The 17346-nt window shown below is 57.7% G+C and overlaps 1 protein-coding gene across 4 annotated transcripts; it reads left to right on the top strand.

The window, feature by feature from the left end:
• Nucleotides 1-1998: 1998 nt before the first annotated feature.
• On the top strand, nucleotides 1999-15710 carry itprid2 (ITPR interacting domain containing 2). Of its 4 annotated transcripts, none has more exons than XM_052081554.1 (22): nucleotides 1999-2165; nucleotides 4233-4304; nucleotides 4392-4580; nucleotides 5240-5276; nucleotides 6728-6777; nucleotides 6844-6897; nucleotides 7214-7253; nucleotides 7333-7428; nucleotides 7725-7872; nucleotides 8012-8072; nucleotides 9421-9546; nucleotides 9669-9948; nucleotides 10127-10256; nucleotides 10385-10436; nucleotides 10571-10656; nucleotides 11007-12995; nucleotides 13099-13146; nucleotides 13232-13356; nucleotides 13419-13536; nucleotides 13630-13689; nucleotides 13814-14050; nucleotides 14271-15710. In XM_052081554.1, the coding sequence occupies exons 2-22, from the start codon at nucleotides 4268-4270 to the stop codon at nucleotides 14340-14342; spliced, it is 4035 nt and encodes a 1344-aa protein (XP_051937514.1). In that variant the 5' UTR covers nucleotides 1999-2165; nucleotides 4233-4267; the 3' UTR covers nucleotides 14343-15710. The 4 variants fall into 4 exon arrangements, with proteins under 4 accessions (XP_051937514.1, XP_051937515.1, XP_051937512.1 ...); XM_052081555.1 differs by having other exon boundaries at nucleotides 9666-9948; nucleotides 13102-13146; XM_052081552.1 differs by having other exon boundaries at nucleotides 9666-9948.
• The last annotated feature ends 1636 nt before the right edge of the window (nucleotides 15711-17346 follow it).

The following is a 17346-nucleotide window of genomic DNA, read 5'->3' as shown; positions in this document are numbered from 1 at the left end:
CTAATTTCCCTCCGGAGGACACGCGCACACACCGCCGTGTTGTCACTGTGTCCTTTAATGAGGCGGCGACGCTCCCGCTCCCGCTCCCGCTCCCGGCGGTTCATTTAGCAACTGGCCGGGCGCTGACATTTGCACACAATTAGCAGCTGCGGAGCCCGCGCCGACGGCCAACGGTCACCCGGCCGGCCCCTTTGCTGCGTGATGTCAGCCGGGATGGCGTCACGCAGAGCGCGAACCCGAAAGCCGTGCCAGCCGACCCCACGCCGACCCCACAAAGCGACACTTGTGCGGCCGGCGTGCCGTCACCGCGCGTGCCGGCGTCTTTGTTGGTCAGCTGCGCTTCTTAGCGCGAATGAATGGATGCTCGGCCAAACATGAGGAACAGCCGCGGGCTTTTCAGCTTGATCTTGGCATATGTGTGGTTGTCACATGCCCCCCCGTCTCCCCTCCCACCGCCACCCCTGATACACCTGATCAGGTCTCAGGAGTTTGTGCATCCTCATTAGCAAATATTTTTCTTGGGTTTGTTAATTGTGCCCTTCTACAGCAGCTGTCCCCCTCCCCATACCGCCCCGCCCCCCACCCCTTTGCTGCTGCAAACACACACACACACACCCTGCTCCCTAACAGCCACTAATTGTCATCACAAGGAAGCGAGGCCTGTCACAACTGCACAACAGCCTGCACCAATACACTCGGGCGTGTCTCGGGTGATCAATGCGTCCCAGAACGCGATGGAGAAGTGCGAGTGTCGCCCGCCGACCCAAAGTGGAGCCGGCGCCGCCCAAAGCCAAGTCCGGGTGGGAAAGGAAGAAAGCGCTCAGCCCCAAGGCGGAGGAACAGAACCCCTCCGCTCCAGCCTTCGCCTTCCTGTCGTCTCCCGAACACGGAGGTTGACGACCTGCCGCGTTTGCGTTTGTGAGCGACAGGCGGCGCTGTCGGGCTGCTCCTGCCGGACTTGTTAGCGCTCATGATTTCAGGTTCCGGTCCTGGTGCCTTCTCGCGGGCATGGCCGCTCGTTGTCTTGCTTCTTGCTTCTTGTCAGCGGTTGCGATGGTGTTCCAATCCCTGGTTCTGGGGCACATCTTTGCTCCTTTTCCCGCCCTCCCTCCCGGTCCAGGTGCCGGTTGAGCTCGCTGCGACGGTCTCGGCTTCCTTTTGGTTCGGAGCTTGTTTATTTTGATGAGTGGATCAACTTGCACTACCCTTCACTGTTGCTTCACCATTCGGGAATTTGGGGGAGGGCGAGGAGGACATGCGCAGGGTGCAGAACAGTGTGTGTGTGTGTGTGTGTGTGTGTGTGTGTGTATGTGTGTGAGTGTGTTTGGGCGAACGAATGTTGAGTTCAAGTCCAGTTGCACAAGAAGGTCAAAGATTGCCTCTATTACAGATGCTCTAGTGGCTCACAGAAGACTGTCCTCCATTGTTTGCCCGCGCGAGTGCGAGGGTGCTGTCAGTTTGACGGGGTGGGGGGTGGGGGGGGGCTGAGGTCACATGTGCGGGAGTGTTTTTGGCGGTCACCGGTCCAGAGGGGCGCAGGGCCGAGACCATCTGCTCACCGGTGCCGACATTTACCTGCCGTGCTCTTGGCCGCTGGCCATAATCGCGCACGCGCGGGGGGGGGGGGGGGGGGGGGTTGTCACGCCACACCAAACGACAGGCTGAGAGCAGATGTCCGTCAAGCCTCCTTGTCCACTTGATTAATGTTCAATAAAATAAGTAAAAAGCCATTTCTTTGCTTGATAAATGTTGCTACTTGCAGTCCGTAGAGTGCAATATTTAGTTCACCAAGTCATTGATCAAAACGTAAGCTAAATTGCTCCTAAATATTTCAAAGAAAAGCTCAAGTTAAAAGACAATCGAGTCTTTTCAAATTCCATTCTGGAGGCTGCAAGGCGGCGGCGGTCCGCCAGAAGGTGCCGTTTCCCTTTTATTTTTGTCTCCGCCAGGAGGTGCTGTTTCCTTTTTATTTTCGTCTCCGCCAGGAGGTGCTGTTTCCCCCTTTTATTTTCGTCTCGCGGTGGGCACGAAGGAGGAAGCGGAAGCAGGAATGCGAGACTCGAGCGGAGACGACGGGGGAGGACGAGTCAACTCTTGACAAATCTTTGCCACTCTTGACACTTTTCTCACTCGCATCCGACGGACGCGAGGACAACATGAAGAAGGTGAGCGCCGCAACTCCACGCCGGCTGACAACTTGGACAAACGTTTCACCCCAAAAAGAGATTTCGCGGCCCGCCCCCTTCGCTCAATTTTCGCCCCAAAACTTGATGAACTTGTTTGTGACGGTTTTTTTTAATCCGGACGAACAACTCACTAATCGCGATGTTTTGCTCTCACGACTTGGAGTCTTCATTTAGTGAACCGGGAGCTCGCGTGTCTAGCGATGCGCTAAACTTGTGCTTGGAGTCGCGTTTGCGACAGTGGTGACAGGCAGGCAGGCAGGCAGGCAGGAAGGCGGCACCGAAAAGCCTTCAACTTGTGTAATCGGCTGCTGCACAAGTTGCGCGGTGACGTCGAACGTCAACACCAGGTCGGGAAAGTTCTGTCACTCGCACTTTGGCTCATGTCCACGTCAAGAATAAATGATGTTGCCGTACTTGAATAGCCTTACTCGGACTCGGATGCGCAAAGGAATCGGTGGCACTTGTCACTCGCATTTCACGAGACGTATAATTCAGCTCAACTCGAGTGTGTCTCTGGAGGACTGGATACAAAGTCCTGTACGTGGAGCAAAAACAAGTCACACAACAACAAACGATAAAATAATCATGAAGACTGTAGAAAGCGCAAAAAACGTCCGACGAAAAATCAAGGTGGGGCCAGGCCATTTCAAGAATTGAAAACAAACCGCAGGACTATCAAACGAGCTGTGCAGAGGTATGCGCTCCTACTTATGAGTATCGGTCAGCATTCTGGACCCGCGGGAGACGCTTTATGGAGGATTGGTTGACTCCAAAGTCCAAGTGCATTGCAGTCATCCGGCCGAGACGTGACGTGGGCACGGTTTTTGAGAAAGGAGAAACGTGATTAAAATGCCACTCACCAGATTGAACAGATGCGAAAGGCTTCTTGGGGTTTGACCAAATGGTTTGTCTTGATATCGTCTTCCTAATTAGCGTGTCGTGACATGTTTATAAAATGCCACTAACTAGTTTGTTTAGTTGCGTCGTGTTGAATGCCAAGATCAATGATTTTGTGATGTTTTGAAAACATTCCGCCACTTGGCATGCAACATGTCAAGGTAAAACCAAATGACAAATGACTTTAAAGATTGGAAAACAAACAAAATAAAAGTAGCCGAAAACCAACTGCGCCACCACGGCCACGCTTAGACGCCTCAAAGGACAATCGGGCGCCGTCGTTTACACATTTGTCCTTGTGAGTGAGTTTGCATACGTGTGCCTCCGTGTTGATGTCTTGAATTTGTTTATGAAAATCACACACGCGTGCGCACGCACGCCCACTCCAGACAGGAAGTTGTTGCGCTGATGGCTGTAAACACTTATTTCCTGTTTCACACGTCCTGGTCCCAGCTCATCTATTTTTGGCCACGGTCTTCCTTTGTCGCGTCCGTAGCCATCATTGTCCAGGTCCAGTCTTTCCAATTATTCTCGTGGTTTCACATGAACGATAGTTGTCCCAGTCGTCTCTCTGTTTCCAGTGATCTCGATGTTCACGGTGGTTCGCAGTGGCCTCTGTGGTTCCGGTGGTCTCGGGGCTTCATGTGGCTTCAATGGCTCTAACTGTTCCCAGTGGTGCCAGCGGTTCGTACGTTTCCAGGGGTCAAAGTGGTTCTCGCTGGCGCCGCTGATGCCGGTGGTCTCAGTGGTCCATTTGGCCCCAGCGGATCTGCCCAGGGCCAGCGGTGCCAGTGACCTTTCATGGCTCGGCTCAGATCCGCGGTTCTATCGATCCCAATAGTGCCATTAGTTTCAGTGGTCTCGGTGCTTCTTGTCGTACTTGTGCCTCTCATGGTGCCAGTGGTCTCTGTGGCCTCTACGGTCCCAATGGTCCCGACAATGTTTGCCGGTGTTCCCAATGGCTCTCGTTCTCCCGGTGATTCCAGTAATTCTGCCCATTTGCTTGATTTGGTCTCCGTGGTTTGGTCTCCTTCCAGTGGTTCTTTCGGTACCTCCGGATCCGTCGGTTGTCACGGTTCCAGTTGTCTCAACTCATCCATTGTCCTAGCCGATTCTCATGGTTCCCTTTCTCTTCTTGTGTCCTCGCAGGTCTACTAGTAGCTGCGGATGTTGCCGTCGCAACCATGGAGAGTACTGCCATCTTCTTGGACCCGGACCCAGGTCCTCCTCCTCCTCCTCCGTACTTGTCAGGTTTGGTCACGTGATCCTTGATGATTCATTGTTGTGGTTCCCCATCGGGACCTCCAGATGGCAGCGCCGCTCCTAGATGCACCCTGGCGTCCGTAAGACGGCGGGCCTGGGCCAAGAGTAGGGACTCCACTTGGCAGGAAACGCAAAAAGTCCAGACGTTTGAATCCCAGCAGAAATCCCCTCACGAAGTCCCGCCGGACTGCAGTGAGTCCAACAGAGCTCCGAAGAAGACCTCTGAAGAACCAGGTCAGCCTCACCACGTACACTCGGGTACAGTCGTTCATGGACCTTGGCGCATGGAAGATGAGGGTCTTTGGTGCAAGATGAGGGTTTTTGATGTTGTTGGTAGTCTGGTAGACAAAGGACTTTTTCAAGACGCCTCTTGCTCGGCATTCGGGGCCGCTGTGCGAAGCGCTACGCCGGCAGCGTCCGACTCGCCGCAAATGCTTCCGGATAGGATGGACTTGTTTTATGAAAGCAAAATGTTTGTATTTGCGCCGCCTTGACCCCGGAGGACTTTCATCTCGTGACTGTTTGCGCTCGTCAGCCTTCCGTTAGCCGTTCCGCTGAGGGCAGCCCATACGATGGCAGTCAGGTATTTCCCTGGCGGCGCAGTGGTTTTGGATGGCAACGTTTGGTTGCTCTTGTTTCAACACGCCACCTGTTGACTTTTGTGCGTCTCTCTCACCTCCCCGCGCTTATTTGTCAACGGCATTTACGAGAGCAAACCCAAAAAACCCTTAAAGCAAAAAAAACAAAACAAACACCCGCATTAGTCACCGTGACGAAAGCTTCAGGGCATTCTTAGAAATTGAATGACATTTTTTGGGGAGGGCTCAATGGGGCGGGGTAAGCCGTTTGGATGTCATACTGTTGCCTGTCTTCTTACGCTGTCACTTTTGCAGGACCCAACAAGATCACCTGCTGGCTTGACCAATGCAGGTAAGTCACTCCACTTTGGGATGATTGGCAGCCCAGTCAAATCTGATTGGAGAATGTTCAGGAGTTCCTCGCTCAGCTAGAGCGCACACCGAGGAAAACTGGTCTTCAAATTCAGGACCGCTTGCTTGCTTAAGAAGCGGCTGCCAAGGCAGGCGGAGTGCTCCGCGCGCGTCCGGAAAAGAATCCCGCCGTTTGTGTGATCTGCTCTGTGTCGCTGATGTGTCGTTTTGAATGGAAAAACAGGGAAGGGAGGGGGTGGGGGGAGTTGGGGGGTGTGGGGGGGTACTCAGCAAATTGAAGCCTGAACACAGTTGGTTTCTGTGAAGATAAAAATGGTCTGGGGAAAGATGGCCGTCTGTTCGAATGGAGTCGGCGCTCCATCTAGTGGGCAAAAGGCGCAACGACACTTAGGGGCATTTCGATGAAGGCCAAGCGGTGACATTCTGGCCCGGGTTGAGAATTGCGGCAGGTCTGAAATCCAATCGGTCGGCCCCTCCAAAGTTGGAGACTCGTCGCCGTCGGTTATCGCGCAGGTGTCGGCCCTGCTACGCTAACGGCATACTCGTGCGCGAAACGACGGGCTGACGCTCTTTCTTTCCCCCCGCGACGCTTCAAAGTGTGTTTAGCGTCATCGGCCCGCTGACGTAGAACCGATGCGGTCTTCGCACACGCCCGAGCGGACGCCGTCGAATGCCGTCGAGACTCGAGAGAGAAAGTCAACAAAGGAGGAGTTGCTTCTTTTCCTGCCGAGTCAACACTCTTATCGCGCGCGCGCATGCGCGCACGGTGTTCCCGTGTTGCTAAATCACTCATTACCCTGACAAGCGCCGGAGGACCTGCGAACGTGGCGGCCGTCCCGAGTTACGCAAACTTTAGTTGTGTGCGAATGTGCCTCGTAATGTGTGTTTTGCAAATATGTGTGAACGTGTGTGTGTGTTTGCATATTAAGCGGATGACTTTGCGTAAATAAGTGCGTGCGTGCGTGTGTAGCCGACTGTACGAATGTTGAAATTTGGAGGTGAGATAAAAAGTCGTCTTGTCAAGGCGTGAGAAAAAAAAAATGGGTGTGTAATTCTTACGTGTGTCAAGCTAGCATGAAGTTTGTCCCGTTGATAAGCGCGTCGTCTTGCATAAGCGCGTCCGCTCTAGTCTAGTCGAGTTGGGTCTGGCCCACGCCGGGAGCCGACCCGCGCGTCGCGCCGTCGCGGACGAAGGTGTAGCCCGCCGGACAGGTAAGTCTGGGTTAGCTAGCGCGCGGCAGTACGCGACGGCGAGCTAGTGTCACAGAAGCAATTCCTTCACCTGGAGCCAGAGAAAGGAGCTAGCCTAGCCTAGCCTGTTTTCTTACATAACCTTGTTATATGTGCGTGTGTTTGAGCCAATCTAGAGAGGTGTTCTGGGAGGGCGAGATCTGACACCCCATTATGTTGTGTTCTTTTTGTTATTATCAGGACGCCGCTGGCCGTGTCGCTAGACGATCAGAGCGCACCGGCGTGCAAAGGTAAGCGCCCCCTCGGCGCCACGAGCGACCGGAGTGTTGACGCCGGCGTTTGTCACCGGCCAACAGGGGCGGCCAGGAACGGCTGCAGCTTTGAAGATGACCTTTCGCTGGGAGCTGAAGGCGAGTCGCTCGCCGTTCTTCCACTTCCCGATGCCACGCGAGTACATGGCGGGGGGGGGGGGGGGTGGGGGCGGCTTTTGGCGCGCGCGGTTCGATCGTGCCCTCCCGAGGAGCCGGAAGAGGCGGTGGCCCGGATGTGGAGGGTTTCTGATGTGGCCCTTTCTTAGTTCGTAAGACCTGCAGGCCCTCGAGACTTGGCTGCATAACCAAAGATTTTTTTTTCCGACCTCGAGCGGAATCGTTTTCGTGGCATCGGGATGACTCGTGTTGGTCGTCGTCGCCTCCTGTTGACGTTGTTCTTTTGGTGCGATTGCAGCCGACCATCTTCAGTCCATCGACAAGAAGACGGGAACCCGGTGAGTCCTCTCGGTCTCGGGTAGCCTCCCCCTCAGTGCGCCGGCTCGGCTCAGTTCCCGTTTTTCGCCCCCCCCCTAGTGGCGGTCTGGCCGCCGATCAGAAGAGGGGTCAGTACAAAGAAAAAGGCCGAAGTATGAATTCCACCGGCTCCGGAAAGAGCAGCACCGTGTCCAGGTGGGTACCCGTGATCCGGCGGATTAGCATCTCGCAAACGCGGCGGCCGCTCACTTTGCTAGCCGACGGCCCCGCCTGGACGACTTGACTTTCTCCCTTTTGGGGCTCCTTTTCGTGACTTTTTATAACTTCAGAACACAAACCATGTGTCTATCATCAATATATATATATATATATATATATATATTTCTTCATGATTATTACTCTGATGACGACGACGATTGAATGCCGATCGGTCGTGACGAAACGTTATCGGCGTGCGCTGACTTGCATGTGCGGCGGCGGCGCTTCCGCAGCGTGTCGGAGCTGCTGGACCTGTACGAGGAAGACCCGGAGGAGATCCTGCTGAATTTGGGTTTCGGGAGGGACGAGCCCGACATGTCCTCCAAGATCCCCTCGCGCTTCTTCAGCAGCTCGTCGGCGGCGCGGGGCATCGACATCAAGGTAGGCGAATCCAAATCATCCGAGGTCGTCGATGGTCCGGCTAAACCCGAGCGGCCGCTGTCGAATGCCGGCGAGGGGGTGGGGGCGAGGGCCAATTTGGAATTGGTGGAAGCGATGATGTCACTTCCTGTGCTCGCAGGTGTACCTGGGAGCTCAACTTCAGCGGATGGAGCTGGAGAACCCCAACTACGCTCTGACAAGTCAGTGGCGCTTTTTTCATGTCACCCTCCGTGGCTTTGCTCGAGCTTTAGCGTGAGCCTCCGCGGCTAATTGCGTTTGCTGAGCTAGCTAGAGCGGCGCGGCTCGCCGCGTGCTGGCTTACGCACTGGCTAACATGCGCACGTCATCGCGGCCTCACGCGCAACCTCGCGCGTTTGCTTTTGCGCTCTCGCGTGCACCGACTTGCTTCTCGTTCCCGTCGTCACTCAGTCATCACCGGCGGCCTCCACCTGCACTTGCGCACCCGCGCCTCCTCGCACTCGCCCCCGGGCCCCGACAAACTGCCAAATCGGTCCCGCTCGCATACTTGCTCTCGCCCCCTCACCCACGCTCCCACCTACGGTTTACGGCTAACCCCCCCTAAGGCGGCGTGATGTTTCCAAGATGGCCGTCTTTATTTGGACGTGACTGTCCGGGCCGTTAAACACGCGGCTTGACAAAGTGCCGCGGTTGTCAAAGGGAGCGTCCGTCTTCCGGGAGCTTCCGCTCCCCGGGACCCTTGCGTCATGGCGACCCCTTTCAACGGTGATTGGAGACGCGAGAGACGGGAGTTGACGCTCCGATTTGGAGAGGTGAAGGTGGCTCGACTGCCAAAAAAGCTCCTGAGGCTTTGCAGCGCACGTACATTCCGTTCTTCTATTTTTAAACCTCAGCCTGTTTGGAGAGTCTGTGAAGAAAAAAACCAAACAAAAGACTTGTCCCTCACCTTCTCATGAGCTCTTTTGCGACTTGTTTTTCATGACCCTCGCCAAATGTTGCTTTTTTTTTGCTTTGGTTCCCTCTCTCATCTTAGCCGAGTCCCGTTCATGACCCGACTGACCTTTTGCGTTGAGACCCGTCATCCTTTTTGAACATTTCTGAAACATTTTTCAGCTCTTGCACGCACTTTTTTTGCCATTTTCTGGCCAAGTCTTGTCAAACTCGCAGCCCAGGTGACATTTTCGAGGCGGATCATTTTTTGGGGGGTGGGTTAACGTGAAAGTACAAAGCTGGAGTGGCCCCCACTTAGCTCAGCTCGGGCCTCGTGACAGCTTTGGGCTAATTCTGACGTGACGCCACGCGGAAGGCAAAGTCATCTCGTGGGCCGCTCCCGAGCCGCGTCTTTTTCAAAAACCTGCCGCGGCCAGAACAGAAACGGGAGACGGACTGGGTTTTGTTTTTTGTTGTTCTGTTATTGTCGAGGACGGAGCCACCCCGCCATGTTTCTGAACGCGTGGAGAAAGTGGCGCTCTCCGTCTACGGTCCCGCCGGTTGGACTTTTAGGGAATCCTCGAGCGAGACTCGACGGCGAGGCCTTTGCTCAGATGGTGACTGTCTGCCGTCCGCTAGGTCGCTTCCGTCAGATCGAGGTCTTGACCACGGTGGCCAATCAGTTCATCCAGCTTTACGGCCACGTGTCGGGCCAGCCCGTCCAGAACGTTGGCGGCGGCGGCGGCGGCGGCGGCAGAGATCAAGGTAACCCCGGCGAGCGTGGCGGACGGTTATTCCAGTCTTTGGTGGGGAAGGACAAGCGGAGGCCAAATTGCCAGCGCCCACTGAAACGTAACCTCGACCTTTGAACCACGCGACCCCAGCAGGTGGAGAGGTCGTCAAGGAGCCCGGGGCGCCCTCGCTTTTCCAGAGGAAGAAATCGGCTCAGAATGTGGCCGACCGTCTGAAGAAGAGCCTGAGCAAGCACAACCTGCTGACGGCGTCGCCGGGCCGGCCGGCCGACGGGGCGCCGCCCGCCCCCGCCGAAGCGCCGGACGTGGCCGACGGGGACGCGCGGCCCGCCGACAAGCACGTCCGCAAGAAGGACGGCTGCTCGCTGGCCACCGTCACCGAGGAAGGCGAGAAGGAGCGGCGCGCGCACCCCCGGTGAGACGGACGTCGGCGTCGCCATCGGCCCCCCCTGCGAAAAAAAATCAATCAAATCTGAGAATCGGGAGCGGCCTCAAAATGCGTCTCGCTCGGGCCATTCAAAAAAAAAAACCCTCGGCCGTGACGTCGCGTGTCAACCGCCCCCCCCCCCCCCGCCCCGCCCCTCCCCCCCCAGGCAAAACGGCGGCGAACCCGAATCGGACGGTCCGAGCGCAGATGACCCGCGGGCCCCCGAGAAGGCGCTGGCGCCGACCCTGCTGGCTCAGCTGCGCACGGAGAACGCCGACTCTTTTGACATGGAGGAGGTACGGCCTTTGGATTTTGGGGGAGCTTTTCCTTCGCTCGGCTTTCTCTCGACTTTTGAAGCCGCTTGCAAACGACGGCTTTTTCGTCTTCTGCTTTTGCCGGCGTAAACTGAGTCGTATCTCCGCAGATTCAGAGTATCGAAGGCGAAGCTCTCCTGTCCGGAACGTCCAGAAGCTCGGGTGAGAATTCGCGTCGGAGAATTTCTTTTGCTCGCGTGGGCGTGTCTGCGCGTGGGGCAGACCGGCTGTTGACGGGCCGGACCGGCGGCAGCCCCCCCCCCCGAGCTGACCGCCGCCCGTTTTCCCCCCGGCAGACCTGCTGCGGACGACGAGCCAGCAGTCGGACAGCAGCGGCTTCGCCGAGGAGACGTCCTCGCCGGACGCCGCCGGCAACCTCAAGGTGGACCCTTTGCCCTCTCGCCTATTCCTTGTGCGCTAACATTTTCGCTAACAAACCTCCTCCCCCAAAAATGGAGAAAGTTGCGCCTTCTGGATTTGTCGTCAGCCGGTCATGGGAAAAGGCCCTTTCTCAATTTGCGGCTTCCGTTTGAGTTTTCAAGACATCAACTGGCAATCGGTCATCTGAATGATTTATTTTTAAATTCTGCAGTAAAAAAAAAAGCAGTTGTTCCCGTCGGTCCTTTCCGGAAAGCGACGCGAAAATGGCAACGCATCGTTTTCTCATTTCGTCGTCTTTACGTTCGAGTGCACCGTAAATTGAAAAAAAAAACGGTGTTATCGTGTGTTCAGGTTCAGGAGAGCAGCGACAGCTGTGACAGCGAAACCACGGTGACATCACACCCCTCGCAGGACGTGACCACCCCCGTGGCTCCGAAACAGTTCGACTTGCCCGACGTGCGGACCGAAGAGTCGCCGCCACCCGCTGCCTGGGCCGGGACGGCCGCCCAAGAAACCGAGAGTTCCCGGAAGCGGGAAGACGATGGAGAAGGCCATGAAGAGTCCGAGCCGGTGCCGCAGTACAAGGCCCACCAGCTCCCCAAGAACATTGCGGCGGGACATGACGCCCCAGAACCTCAGCAAGATCCCAAACAAGAAGATGCCCGAGCTTCTCAAGATGACTCCCAGAAGGATCCACCGCCCTCCGAGCCGTTGGATTCGCCGCCCTCGGATCCGCCGCCCTCGGATCCGCCGCCCTCGGATCCGCCTCCCTCGGATCCGCCGCCCTCGGATCCGCCTCCCTCGGATCAGCCGCCCTCGGATGTGCCTCCCTCGGATGTGCCTCCCTCGGATCCGCCGCCCTCGGATTCGCCGCCCTCGGATCCGCCTCCCTCGGATCAGCCGCCCTCGGATCCGCCGCCCTCGGATGTGCCTCCCTCGGATCCGCCGCCCTCGGATCCGCCGCCCTCGGATCCGCCTCCCTCGGATCCGCCGCCCTCGGATCCGCCTCCCTCGGATCCGCCTCCCTCGGATCCGCTGCCCTCGGATCCGCCGCCCTCGGATCCGCCGCCCTCGGAGCTTTCGCAATCGCTTTCCTTGGGTCCCGCGCCGTCAGCTCATGCCTCAAGTCTTCAAGCCGCTGCAGCCCGGGCTCACCCTTTCCGTCTCCCTGCCTCGGACTCCCCCGTCCTGAGTGCGCTGAGTCGCGTTAAGCAGCGTTTGGGTGAAGCGGGCCCGCGCTCGAGCCGAAGGTGTCCTCGAAGCGGTCTTCCCTTGCAGAGGTCCTCTTCTCTCCCATCCTCGCTGCCGTCCCCCACCAGGGTGGTCTCGTCCGTCAAGGTCCAGTTGGGGCCGGACCGGGCCTTTAGCAGTCAGCCCCGCTACGCCTTCCGCTACGTCCGGGAGCCCGACGACGAGCCGGAGCGGGCCGACTCGCCCACCTGCATTTCCACCCTGGTGATCCAGAACGCCGCCACGTCCGACGAGCGAGACGCCACCGCCGCGCCGCGTCCCTTCGATCGCTTGTCCCGCCTGCTGGGATGCGCCAGCCCCCCCGCCGAGGTGCCCTGGATCAGCCAGAGCGTCCCGAATCTTTCGTCCGCTCGGGAGCCGCTCGGACACCGTCGGCAGGGCGGGACCCCGCTCCCGGGACGAGATATCTTCCTCTCCCCGAACCCCAGCCCCAGACCGCAGACCCCTTTGTCCGCCCCCTCCTTCAACCCGTCCCTGCTGTACAGCACGCCCCCGCATCCCTACGCCAGCCTCCCCAACATCCTCCAGCCTTATTCCAACCACTTCACCTTCACCCCGCCTCCTTTGGCTACGCCGCCCCACTACGCCAGTCTGTGGAACCTACCTTTGGGAACTCCCCCCGTGCACCCGTACCACGCCGGCACCTACCACATGGCACACCCTTTCGTGGCCCCGCCTTACCTGGGTTACCACGGTTACGACCCCGGAACCTTCCCCCCGTTGGCTCCGGACCCGGCGGCGCATTGGGGTGGCGGACTCCCGGGTCAAGCCCAGTGTCCCGGCCCCCACCACGGTATCGGGAATAACTCTAACCCTAATCTGGGTCAGAGCCCCCACCCGGGTGTCGGCCAGGGTTACGGCCCCTACCCCGGCGCCGTCAACGGCCCTCATCTGGGTCACGGTCTCGCTCACAGCCCCTACCTAGGCGTCGGCCCGGGAACCTACCCGGGTCTGGGCCCGGGTCTCAGTCCCGGTCATGGCCTGCACTCGTGTTCGAGTCTGGGATCCGGTCAGGTGTTGTCTGGGACGGAGATGCAGCTGAGGAGGGTCCTTCATGACATCAGGGGGACCGTTCACAATCTCAACCAGGTTGGTTGCCGTATATCTGGTGTTGAAAGGGGGCGCGCAGACTTTCGATACGTCCATTGTCGACCAGTATCTCGATCTCTTGAAAACTTTTGTCTTCCGGCAGCAGCGCGTCAACGCCTCGGACGTCCGTCCCGAAGACCCCCGCCGAAAGGTACGTACGCGCCCCGCGGTGGCAACGCCGCCCTCGCGCACCCCTTTGCCTTTTCCTCCCCCCTCTTTTGACCTTTACCCTCCAGGACCTGGACGAGCTGCGGCAGAAACGGCGCAGCCTGGCCGCCTTCCGGACGCAGATGCTCCAGCTGGAGTTGTCGCTCGTCCGCCAGCAGGCGCTGGTCTACAATCATCTGAGTCCCGCCGACAGGTACGCTGACTCTTGGCCTGGTCTCGTAGGTGCGCGCGTCCATTGATGCCTGCGTGTCTCAGGCTGGAGGTGGAGCAGCTGGAGTCTCTGCGTTCGGCCGTCAGAGACGAACTGCTGGCGTTGGAACAACAGCTGGAGGACAAACTGATGGAGCTGACGCAAGACGCGGGGCCGCCCAAGGTAAACGCTGCCTTCGCTTGCTCGCGCGCGTGCGGCGATGCGCCCGCGCAACTCATGCAGGCGTTGTTGCTCCTCCTCTTCCTTCCCTGTCAGGGCTTCGGCGTCGGCTCTGACGAGGCATCGGCCAGCTCGGCGCTGCGAGCCGTGGAGCCGGTCAGTACATGCGCTCCGCACGCTCTTGACTTGTGGTCTGTGCGCTCGCTCGCTTTGGATTCGGCACCACTCGGCGGAAAGGGGGGCATTTGGTGCTTTGCTCACAATCGGCGTGCTTGCGCAGGTGTCGGACCTCCTGAGGGAGCAGTTCCTCCTGCAGTCGGAGCTGAGCGACGACCGGCACGCCGCCTCCTCGGGGCCCCCCCTCGGCCCGGGGCCGGGCGCCGGCGGGCCCGCCGTGTACCGGGCATCCATCAACATCACCCCGGTGCCGCCCCCTCGCCCCGACAGGCGGCGGGAAGAGGAGGCGCCGGGGGCGGGACGAGGCCACGGCGACGCCCTGCGCCTGCTCATCGCGGAGGTACGTGCTCTCAGGTCAAAGGTCGACATGGACAGAGAATACTCCGGAACTCATTTTGCATCGTTTCATCACCCTTCATTGAGCTCGACTTTTTTTGGGGGGGAGTGGGAGACGTCCTAGTTGATTTTCAAAGTATCTTTGAACAAATTGGATACAAGCATCATTTCATCGGTCTTATCTTAGGGGGAGAAAAAACAAAGGTGCCGTTGTTGTGCTTTAGGTCGGTGAGAGCGTGAAGCGGGAAGAGATCTTAAAGGAGCCGTCGGCGCCCGACGGGGCGCCCCGCCTGTAGTCCGGCCGGCGCGTCTGCAGCCCCGCGGGAGAGCAACACTGAACGTCGACTACACTGTGCAGCGCCCGCCGGCCCGTGGCAAAACCAGCACCGAGCGACCGGCGAGCACTTTCACCTTTGCTTCGGTTTGCTTCAGCCTTGAACGCCCGCCGACACGAACGCCCCAAGCACGAGCCGTCTGGACGTCAGCGGGAAGCGTACCTGCTCGTCGCACCGGCGCCGGCCCGAGCCCGTCATTATTGGGATCAAAAAGTAAGACCGGGAGCAGCTCGCCGCTCATCAGGACCGGTACCAACACATTGAACCAAATCCACCGACCGGGACCTCTTCTGTGCAGCGGCGAGTAGGGCCGGCTCCGGTCAACGGGGGCAGCGAGTCGGACCCGGACCGCTCGACGAGACTCGTATCCGAAAATCAGATCAGTAAACGCAACCGAGCCCTGTAAGAAGAAACGATTTGCCGAGGCATCGGGACCTCGAAGTGGACCCGGTCGCCAGGACCAGAATCGGAACCAGCAAACGCATCTTCAGAAAATTGGACGAGGAACCGTAGAAGCCAGGACCACTCGGACCAAAGACCAGTAACCTAACAGCACTGTTTAGTTTAGTTTTTTGTCTCTTTTTTTCGTGGGAAAGATTGGGAAAGATGGTGTTCGTGAGTAGTGAGAGAGCAAATGTGTGCGTGGGCTAAATCGACGTTTCCATGAATACACTCCAGCATCGTCGCTTGTGAAAGGAGTTGCCGCGCACCGCCGTCGGCCGCGAGCGTCCTTTTAGCCGTACCGTGGGTGGTGTTCAAACACGACCGCTGAGAAAAGCTCTTGGTTGTTTGCTAACATGATCACCAACAGGCTAGTGATAAGTTTGGGGCTAGGCAGCTACCGCTAAACAAAAATTGACGTTCCTCGCCATGTTGCTCATCTGTTGGCGTTGTTGATTTTGTACTGAGCCGGTCGCGTTGAAATGACATGCTACGTGTTAGCCGAGGAGACATCTTTTGTTGACTAGCGTGCGTGCGAGCAACGCGTCAAGGCTTGTTCAAATTGAGTTAGCTATTATAGCTAGTATGCCAACCGAACAGCTAAGGAGGAGGCCGTTTATTGATGGTCCAGATGTTTGTTTTTTTTAAATCATCATTCAGAACATACAGTTCAGAGAGGGAAAAAAAGGGATGTTCGCCTGTTCGCTAATCTATTAGCGTCATCTGGTTTGCGCCACATTTCTGAGCTATCTCACCGTTATTTTATCGACACTATGTTCATAGCTACGGTTCATAGCTAAAATATGGACGGACACGTTTGTTATTGGTGGAAATGTTGAAGTCCAGATGGGGCTGAAAGGGTTGTTGCGCGTATGTTGTCAAATGAGGCGAGCAAGGTTAAGGAATGTGTGAAATAAGCAACGTTTAAACTTCACTCCGTGTCCGTCCGCCATTGTAATTCATGAGCAATATTTTTTTTTTGGGAGGGGGGCGGGGGGGTTGACTGTGTGAATCTTTCTCCTAACAATTTGGTGGGATTTGCTTTGAAACAAAGCATGCACACGTGTCTTTGTGTGTGCCTTTGGTCAATGCGGGGACGCCTCACCGGCTAGAAATAATAAATAAAGATGTATTTATTTTCATTCCGAGTGACTCATGAGTCTTCACGTTCCGTTTGGATTGGAGCGAGATTGAGCAAGACCGACAAATTGTCTCCGCCGACAAGTGCCTCACTGGGCAAAATGAGTTTCCCCTCAGTATTCTGCTAAGCAAAAACAAAAAGGACTTCCTGGTGTGATCCCTGCCTTAGCAACAAGTGTCCAAAATGGTGGTCCTCGAATTTCTACGGAGCAACAGAAGAAAAACCCCCAAAAACCAGGCGGCAGGGTCCTTTTTGCGACGTGAAAACGAGGGCAACCAGGCTTTTTGGTCACTGCGACGATGACGGAATCGGACAAATGACCTTTCGGGGCCGCGCGCGCCATTCAGGCAGGCCCCGGCGGCCATTTTCTACAGCCGTCCTGAGGCGGCTCGGCAAACACCCGTCGTGACCTTTGGTGAGGTCGACGCCGGGGTGAACTCGGACAACATTGCAGCAGTCGTCGCTGCGGGGAAGCAGTTCAACGACCGGGTCTCGTCTGCTTGCTATTTACATTTCAACACAGAGTAGAGACGTCCATCTGAGCAAACCTTTTTTAGGAGGCCAATCGGGCTACGATAAGTCGGCCCGATGAATTGCGCGGAGCGAGCGGCCAAAGGTCGAGGACGAGCCCGTTTTTCGAAATGGCGACGCCTGGTAATCGGCCGCGAACGGGATTACCTTGGGATCCCGCATAACTGCAATCTTGTTTCCAGACACGCCGCCGAGCCGCAAAGTGGGTGACGGGACACGAGAGGGATCCCGAAGCGACCCTCGGGTCCGCGTGAAGGGTTGCGGACGGTTGATGGGCCCGATTCCCTTTGATTGTCGGGTCGTTGACCGCCCAAATTCCGTTAATGTTGACGGTGCGGGCGCGTGTTACGCAAGCGCCCCGGCGTACGCGTGACCCGCTCGCTCGGCGGGTTAGTCACCTCTCCGCGTGGGCCCGCGCGAAGCCTCCGGACCCGGTTTGACCCCCGTCCACGTCGGTCCCTCGACTGCACCCGAGTCGCGCGGCGCAAAGGACGATATCAGGGAGCGCGTGTGCCGTATTGATTTGTCGGGGTCGAGCGGGTCCACGCGGGTCCACGTGGGCGCACCTCGGGAACACGGCGTCCCGGATCGAACGGCTCCGGCTCGCCCCCGCCGCCGGCCCGATCCTATAAATGGCGGCGGCGGCCGTGGAGTCGCCACCTTGGGTGGTTCTCGCTCTCGTCATGAAGATCCTGCTCTCCGCTGTCCTGTGCCTGTGCTTGTCCTCGGCGTGGGCCGACCAGTAAGTCTTTTCCCGGCGTTTCCATCGGCCGAACGCTCGCTAACGGTTAAAGCGCGACGACTCCGGCCGCCGGCGCGCCGAAGCGATGCGCTTTCCACTGGCGTTTGTGG

Source organism: Hippocampus zosterae, chromosome 12 (genome assembly GCF_025434085.1).
Source record: "Hippocampus zosterae strain Florida chromosome 12, ASM2543408v3, whole genome shotgun sequence".
Taxonomy (NCBI): Eukaryota; Metazoa; Chordata; class Actinopteri; order Syngnathiformes; family Syngnathidae; genus Hippocampus; species Hippocampus zosterae.
This window is presented reverse-complemented; position numbering and strand designations above follow the sequence as displayed.